General features: G+C 24.7%; 6 protein-coding genes across 6 annotated transcripts; 3 read left to right on the top strand and 3 right to left on the bottom strand.

Moving 5' to 3' along the window:
• Window positions 1-252: 252 nt before the first annotated feature.
• Window positions 253-777, top strand: ENU1_144390 (RhoGAP domain containing protein; the record flags this gene model as incomplete). Its single annotated transcript, XM_008860431.1, has 1 exon — window positions 253-777. The coding sequence occupies one exon, from the start codon at window positions 253-255 to the stop codon at window positions 775-777; it is 525 nt and encodes a 174-aa protein (XP_008858653.1).
• A 104-nt stretch (window positions 778-881) lies between these two features.
• On the bottom strand, window positions 882-1331 carry ENU1_144380 (Ras family protein; the record flags this gene model as incomplete). The annotated part of the gene is made up of 1 exon (XM_008860430.1): window positions 882-1331. The coding sequence occupies one exon, from the start codon at window positions 1329-1331 to the stop codon at window positions 882-884; it is 450 nt and encodes a 149-aa protein (XP_008858652.1).
• A 101-nt stretch (window positions 1332-1432) lies between these two features.
• Window positions 1433-1564, bottom strand: ENU1_144370 (hypothetical protein; the record flags this gene model as incomplete). Its single annotated transcript, XM_008860429.1, has 1 exon — window positions 1433-1564. The coding sequence occupies one exon, from the start codon at window positions 1562-1564 to the stop codon at window positions 1433-1435; it is 132 nt and encodes a 43-aa protein (XP_008858651.1).
• A 239-nt stretch (window positions 1565-1803) lies between these two features.
• ENU1_144360 (major facilitator superfamily protein) lies at window positions 1804-3486 on the bottom strand (the record flags this gene model as incomplete). The annotated part of the gene is made up of 1 exon (XM_008860428.1): window positions 1804-3486. The coding sequence occupies one exon, from the start codon at window positions 3484-3486 to the stop codon at window positions 1804-1806; it is 1683 nt and encodes a 560-aa protein (XP_008858650.1).
• Window positions 3487-3972: 486 nt separating this feature from the next.
• ENU1_144350 (hypothetical protein) lies at window positions 3973-4962 on the top strand (the record flags this gene model as incomplete). The annotated part of the gene is made up of 1 exon (XM_008860427.1): window positions 3973-4962. The coding sequence occupies one exon, from the start codon at window positions 3973-3975 to the stop codon at window positions 4960-4962; it is 990 nt and encodes a 329-aa protein (XP_008858649.1).
• Window positions 4963-5013: 51 nt separating this feature from the next.
• On the top strand, window positions 5014-5217 carry ENU1_144340 (hypothetical protein; the record flags this gene model as incomplete). The annotated part of the gene is made up of 1 exon (XM_008860426.1): window positions 5014-5217. The coding sequence occupies one exon, from the start codon at window positions 5014-5016 to the stop codon at window positions 5215-5217; it is 204 nt and encodes a 67-aa protein (XP_008858648.1).
• Between the last annotated feature and the right edge of the window lie 2859 nt (window positions 5218-8076).

The following is an 8076-nucleotide window of genomic DNA, read 5'->3' as shown; positions in this document are numbered from 1 at the left end:
GATAATTAGTGACGTCGTTCATATCAATTTATGGAAAAGGATGTTAAAACAAAATCAATAAATCAATAAAAATTGTTATTCTTTTTGTTTATAAAAAATATGATATTAAATCAAAATTAATTTAAAATCAAAAAAAGGTTAATTAATGTTTTTCACTTAAAATTTTTTGATATTATCTGAAGTAAGAGTATTTTCTTATAAATGAAATTAAAAAAGAAAAAAAGAAACAAAATGATATAACAATAAAACAACATGTCAACCACATTGAATGAAATTCCTATCAGTACTCAACTTGTTAAAATTATTGACTATATTTATCGTAAAGGATTAGACACACCTTGTATGTTATTGGTAAGAGGAAATGATAAAGAAATGATGGAAATCAAACACCTTTTACATAATGGAGAAAGTTTATGTGGCAAAAAATACAATGTACATTCCTTATGTGGACTATTGGTTTCACAAATTAATTCAGTTCCACCTATAATTCCAACAGAATTTACTACTCAAGGAATGACAATGGAAAGTCGTGACTTTTGTTCTTTATTATACAAAAAATTACCAACATATAACTTTAACACTTTTTATTATATCCTTTCATTCCTTAGAGAATTATTAGTTCATGCAGAAAAAAATGGACTAACTTCTGATCAATTAGCTCAAATGGGTGTTGGTATGTTTGTTCCCCAAAGAGATCCTTATTGTTCACAAACAACTCCAGTAACAGAAAAATATACATCTTTTATAAAAGACGTTTTAGATTTAAATTTAATGTGAAATATTATTAGGTTTTACCTTTTCGGATAATTTAAATAAAATAATCACTCACAAACTACAAGACAAATAAGTCTTAAAAAAAAAGAATGAAAAGACAAGTGATTTTAATGGTCAAAAACAGAATTAATCTCAGAATCAAGTCGTTGATATTCTTCATTCGATTTACTAAATTGTTGAAGTAAAGAAGGTTGTTTGGAGAGTTTTTGAGTTGAAACAAGTTTCTGTTTTAAAAGTATTTTAGCTAATGTTTCAAAGAAGTCTTGAATATTTTTACCAGAACGAGCTGAAACTTCAAAATAATTCACTCCAAGTCTTTTTGCCAAATCAATTCCTTCTGACCTTTGTACTACTTTTTCCTTTTTATCAGCTTTTGAAGCAATAATAAATTGGACTTTCGGATCTGAATGGCTCATTCCAAAAAATAACCACCCTTCAGTATCTTCAAATGATTTGTAGTCATCAAATGAAAATACTGCAACGATAGCGTCTGCTTTACCAATGAAAACTGGTGAATCAGTCAATATATCTTCTTTTGGACTATGATAAAGGTCCATAATAACACTATACTTTATACCTTTTTTTCCTGTTAATTCAATGGTTGTTGTATCCTGTCGATGTTAATGTCATTTTACATACATTATTATAACATTAAAAATCAAACAAATAATGCAGTTGGTTCTTTTACATGAGCATGGAATTCTCCTGTAAGATGTTTATTAACTATAGAAGTTTTTCCAACACGATGGTTTCCATAAAACACAACTTTAAATCGATACTGATTTTCCATGAAATGATAAAACGATAAATAAATGTTTAATTGATCTTTTCTTAAAAAAAAAATTATTCAATATTAATTTTATAATTTCAAAATACTATTACTCTAATATTATAGAAACGTTTTACTCTATAAACATAAATATAAGAAAATATTATAAACGTATTAAATAAAATTATTAATAAATAAATTATTAACGTCTAAAAATAAGGTATATGAATTTGTTAATATGTTTTTGGTTTTTTTTACTTTTAATCATCTTCACTGTTATTAGAAGAAGAAGAGAGTGTAGATGATTCACTTTCTTCTTCTTTTTTCACAATAACCATTGGTACTTCAACATCAGATTTTTGATCAGATTCAACTTGTGTAGGTTTTGTCTTAGGACTACCTCCAAATAATTCTGAAGATGTTTTTTCTTTTTGATCCTCACTATTTTCTTGACCTTCTTCTAACATTTCAATACCAATATCTTCTCCTACTCTTTTCTTTCTTCTTATTTCAAGAATTTTTGTCACTGCCATCAAAGTAATACATAGCACAATACCAACAACTTGTAATACAATACCTTGATAGAGTGCATACCTTCTATCATCCATTGCAGTGGCAAGAAGCCCAGCAAATAATGGACATAATGAACATGTTAACTCTCCAACACATTCAGTCAACCCTAAGATTTTACCTTTATTTTTTGGTGGTGAACTAACAGAGTAAACAACAATTGATTGAAGTTCATATCCAGAAATAATTCCTATAACAACAGCAAATGCACATAAAACCCATCCATTTCTAATAAAGACCATTCCAACACTTACTCCAGCAATAATTATTTGAACAATAATATTAAGACTTAAAACGTATTGCCAATGATGGAATAAACCAAGTACGAAGAAGGTAATTGTTTGACTAAAATAAATAATTCCAAGAAACACACTAGCAAAAGTAGCAGGGTCATCATTTACTCCATTTAAGACAATATTATTTTCATCAACAAAGTCAATGTATTGGTTACCAAATACAGCAATTGTACCATAAACAGTGAAATGAATAACAAGATTATTAAAATAATACATCATAAAATAATATGGAGTATATGTTGGTTTAGGTTGTTTCTTTTTTTCTGATGAGTTATTCTTCTCATTCTTTTCTTCTTTTGTAATATTTTTAATTTCATTTCTTTCATTTGAAGATTTTGGTTGTTCTTCACTTTCGTCTGATGAAACTGATTTACTGTTATTAAGTTCTTCAATATCAACTGAAATATCTGAAACACTATCATGTCCTTTGACATTCTTTTCTTTTTTTCTTAAAGCCTTTGCTTCACTACGGGTAATATCACTTCTATTTCTTGGCATTCTAGGGAAAAGAACAAAAGAGATTAATGAAATGAATGATGAGAAATACAATGAAAATGTATTCCCAAAAGCAGTTTTCATTGGTCCACTAACACAAAATCCAATAGCCTTTCCTAATGACCATGAACAAGCAAATCGTGAAATAACTTTGTTAACTTCTCCTTTATATGCTTCTTCAGACAACATAAATTCACAAATTGACCAGAAAAATGCAAGAGCAAATGATTGAAGTATTAAAATAAAGAAAATTGGAAGTAAAAGTGTTCCTTTAATATAATATAAAGCAATGCAAATTCCAGAAATGGCTTGTAAAACAAAACCAATTCGACAAATATCTGCTATTGGAAACCATTTTTTGTTTAAGAATAACCCAATGATGGGACATAACAATCCACAAATCCCAAAAGTAACCGCATCTGCTAAACCAATTAAGAAAGAACTCGCACCATTTTCTTTCATTAATAATGGAATAATTAACCAACAAAAATATGTTGCCATATTAATAGTAAATCCACCAATGAAGTAATTAGGAATATTAAAGAATTGAATAAACGATTTTATTTTTTGTGTTGCGCTCATTCAAAAATTTTATTAATAAAAAAGACAGATGAGGTTGATAAAGGAAGGGCTTTTTACACAGAACAAATAGAATGGTTTGGATGTATTTTCCGAAATTTAACGAAGAGTGGAGAAGAAGAGAGAATTTTGGGAATATTTTCGTTTATAGAAAAATATATAAAATAGAAGAAAAATTTATTAATGAAATAGAAAAAGAAAAAAATAAGAATACAATAAAATAATAAGAAGAAACTTGTTTTTTTTATTTTCTATTAATTGATAATATAAATGATCTTCTCTTATTTGTAGGATTAAATGAAATAAAAAGAAAGTAAATTAATCTTGTAATGATTTATTCATACAACATTTTTAAGAAGAGAATAAAATATCTGTCTCTCAAAAACGAAATTAATGCAACTTCTTCTTTACTACAATCTCTTTTGTGGATATCTTTTTTTCATTAGAATAGACTAAATTATTTAAGTATAGCTAAACTAAAAAGAAGTTATGTCAAAAGAATTTACGGGGATAAAGCTTATAACTGAAGACTTATTTACTGAACCAACAAATAAAAGTTATAAACAAGAAGATGAGTCAAATCTTTTTTATTCTCACAAATCATATTTATCTACTGAAAGTGATTTTACAAGCCCTTCTATTATATGTACTCCAATCCCAAAAGAATATAAAGTGATTAATCTTCTTAATAAAGGAGTATTGAATATTGTTGGTAAAGTAGCTTATCATGAAGTTTATTCTAAAGAAAATAATAATAATACTGTTGATGAATTTAAAAAACTTGGTTTCTTAAAAGAAAAGTTTAGAACTCCTGTAAAAAAAGAATATGGTTTAAGGACTTTATTTCCTGAAGATGAAGAATCAACTCATTGTGAATCTGACAGTGAGTTATCAATAGAAAGAAAAGAATCATTTATGGATGATAGTATTGAAAATTATATTAAAGAACAATTATTCATTCATAAAAAACATATAGATAAATTAAAACAATGGACTGGACTAACAAAATACCGAATTATTTACAATACTGAGGTTGATGAATTCACAACTTTCGCTTTTAATAAAAAAGTTGATGGAAGAAGTAATCTTGCATTTGTTGTACTTACTAGTGATAAATGGGTATTTGGGTGTTTCAGTCAAGCAAGAATTCCTAAAATAAAAGAAAAAGAAGAATCTGCAGGACCTGAAGACAAAGGCTTTTTTATTTTTTCTTTGAAGAATCCTCATCATACAACAGCCACAAAAATTACACCAAGGGTTCAATCGTCTAGACTTGTTTTTTATCCACAAAATTCAGCACAACTTTTTGGAGTTCAAAATGCATTTTTGATTTCTAACCATCCCAACGAATCGTTTGTATTTAGGAATATAGACCAACACTATTCAATACCTTCATTAGTTGGAAAAGAATTATTAACAGGGAATTGTTATCCAGAAATATTTAACACTGAAAAAGTTTTAGTTATTGAATGGTTTTAATAAATTAAATTTTATTGTTTCAAAAATCCAAAAAGAACTTAGAAAAAGAAAATGTCAATACAAATTCAATCAACCAATGAATTTGAAAAGTTAAACAAGGCTATTCTTGAATCAAAAGAAAATTATGTACGCCAAGACTTTTTTGGAAAATCTTTTGATGAACTTCACAAAGAAGTTTGTCCTTACAGAGCAACAACAACGAATTTTCAAGGAGATGGGAAAGACATTACTATCCTCCATCCAATTGACTTATAAATTAGACTTTATTTCTTATTTCAAAATTAAAAAATAATATGATAATAGTTAAATAAAGATTTGAAGCATTTTTGTGTTATAAGTTTAGAAAAATCTTTTCTGTGTAAACTAACTATTTTTGATAATCTAATTAAATCTACCAAATTAGCATAAGACTGAACATGAATCTTTTTTAGATGTTTAATACCTTGTATGAATTTTAAGTTGTTACCATTTCTAATAACCAAATTTCTAAAATTATTAGAACATGTTTATTTTTGTATTTATTTTCTATTAACCGTTTCTTTCTTTTTTTTCAAAGAAATGCTATATGAATGACTTAGTCTTAATTGACATATTAATGGGAAAGAATTGTTTCCACCTTCAATAATAGTTAGTTACTGTAAGGTTATCTGGCGGGTTTATTTTTATACTCATTAGTGGAACTTAAGATGAATAGTTAAATGTTATATTTCAAAAGTATAAAAATTAATATATAAACCAGAGCAAATTGTAACTTTTTTGAAAGGAAATAATTTCAAATACAATACTTCATTAGAGCCTAAAAATCCCCATATGTTTTTTATTTTTAATTCTTCATAATACACTTCAGGTATTTTATTTGGTTTATCTTTAAGTATTTGACAAGCTGAGAGAATATACTTTTTTATCAATTAAGGGTGAATTGAGAAAAGTAATAGAAACGTCATCAACAATAATTAATTTTCTTATATGATTTTCATCTATTAAAATATTTCAACTCTCCATTTTTAAGACATCCAACACTATCACTTTTAAAGTTTGATGATATATTCATTTTTAATATAACATTTTTATTATTATTTATATTCAATACATATAATATTCCGAGAATTACTTTTAATGTGACATTTCATTGGAAATAATACTTTTAGTTTAACTAAATCATAACAAAGAAAAATAATTGTTTTTATTTCCTTTGAAATGATTTGCACACTACCAAATAAAGATATTTCATTTAAAAATGATCTGATAACTTTATTGAATGAATATTTCTAATAATATTAAAGTATTTAATAGGTGATAATAATATATTATATTACTATAAGAATATAAAATATTTAGTTCAATACATGCTTGATAAAAGAAAAAGGTACATCAAAACCAATATTATGAGATTTAGTAATAGTAATTTGATTTAATTTACAAGAATTAAAATTAATGTTATATTATTTTTTATGCAACAATAAATAATATTTTTGGTTATCAATTTTAGTATTCATCGATGATAATAAACTGAGTGTATGTTTAAATCCGAGTTTTTTTATATGAAATGATATTGGTTTCTATTGATTTTTCTTTTGAAGTATATGTTTCACATTGAGAAATTATTATACCATTAAAATAATGTTCAGCGTTCGATTTATTAACTCTTTTAATATATTATTATTCAACTCATAACAACTTAATTTAATAGAATTTATATTTGTTATATCACTTACACATTTTAAAATGAAAATAATTAATGTACAACAACCAAAAATAATTTTGTTAATGGTTGAAAGACTTGACATAGAAATTTGTTAATATGACTACTAACACAATATTGATATTCATTAATATAATTTAAAGTATTATTTTCTTGTATAATATTTGGTTGTGTTATAACTTTTTTTAAATTTCAGAGTAGATACTATTAAAAGTTTATGTTATTGAAAATAAATTATTATAACTAATCAAGTTATTAATAAAGACATATCCTCCAATTTCACTATCATTTCCAATATATAACATTTTAATACATCTCTCTTAGTTCATTATTAAATTCATTATAATACTCTTTTATATTAATTGAATGGGGTTTTATATATATTTGATAATTTAATATTACTTAAATCATTGTATGAGAATAACTTAATTAATTCTTCATTATCTCTTTGAAAATTAACACAATCTACACAAATAGTCTCGTTAAGATAGTCGATATTCTTACTCCAACAAATACTGAATTAATGGTAAAAAGTTTCTATAAAAAGTGTTTTATTAACTTAGGAAAGTAATTATTACATTATGAATAGAATGTAATGAACTTATTAATGTTAATTTTCTATTTTAGAATGACTGTTACTTTTTCTTTTAATAAAGAATTAAAACTTAGAAAATTTACAAGAAGAATATAACTTACTAACTTGATTAAAAAGTTTTTTCTTTCTAATTTAATTATTAATAAATCAATAACTACATGAAGAATTTCTATATGAATAAACATTTTAAACATGTCAGATATAAAACTGTATATTTTTACTTTTTTTTATTTTTCAATTAAAGTAGATGATATTAGATTATATAGACATTTTTAAGTCTTTTAATGAAGACATCCATTTTTATTGATATCCATAAATTTAATAAACTGATTTTATCCTTATTGGTAATATAACATTTATTAAATAAGCTCTTTCAATACAACCTATTCTTTTGGTTTTGTTTTTATTATTTTTTGAGTTTGTTTTGAGTAGTTTGATTTACAAAAGAATAAAGCTTTATGCAATAAATAATAATAATTGTTATTAATTGAATTTAATTTTCTTTTTAATCATTTGTTCTTAAATAATAATTTAACATTCTATAAAACTACTTTTGGAAGAAGGATTTGTAATCTTATTGGAATTACATTGTATAACATAAGTTAAACTTTTCATTCTTTTAAATAGTTTATCTTTACTTTAAGAAAAATTTGTTATAAACATATATAATAATTGACTTGTTTTTGTTGTTTCTTGTGGTTGTCATTCTGGTTATAACACTAGTTTTACATTCACAGATTCAAAAAAGAACATATAAAAACCAACATAAGTCTCAAGAGGATTTAACATTATTTTCTATTATACTTAAAAAGTAGTT

The sequence above is a fragment of the Entamoeba nuttalli genome (genome assembly GCF_000257125.1).
Source record: "Entamoeba nuttalli P19 unplaced genomic scaffold asmbl_5972, whole genome shotgun sequence".
In the NCBI taxonomy this organism is placed as follows: Eukaryota; Evosea; order Mastigamoebida; family Endamoebidae; genus Entamoeba; species Entamoeba nuttalli.
The sequence above is the reverse complement of the archived record's forward strand: the minus strand, read 5'-3'. Positions and strand labels throughout refer to the sequence as shown.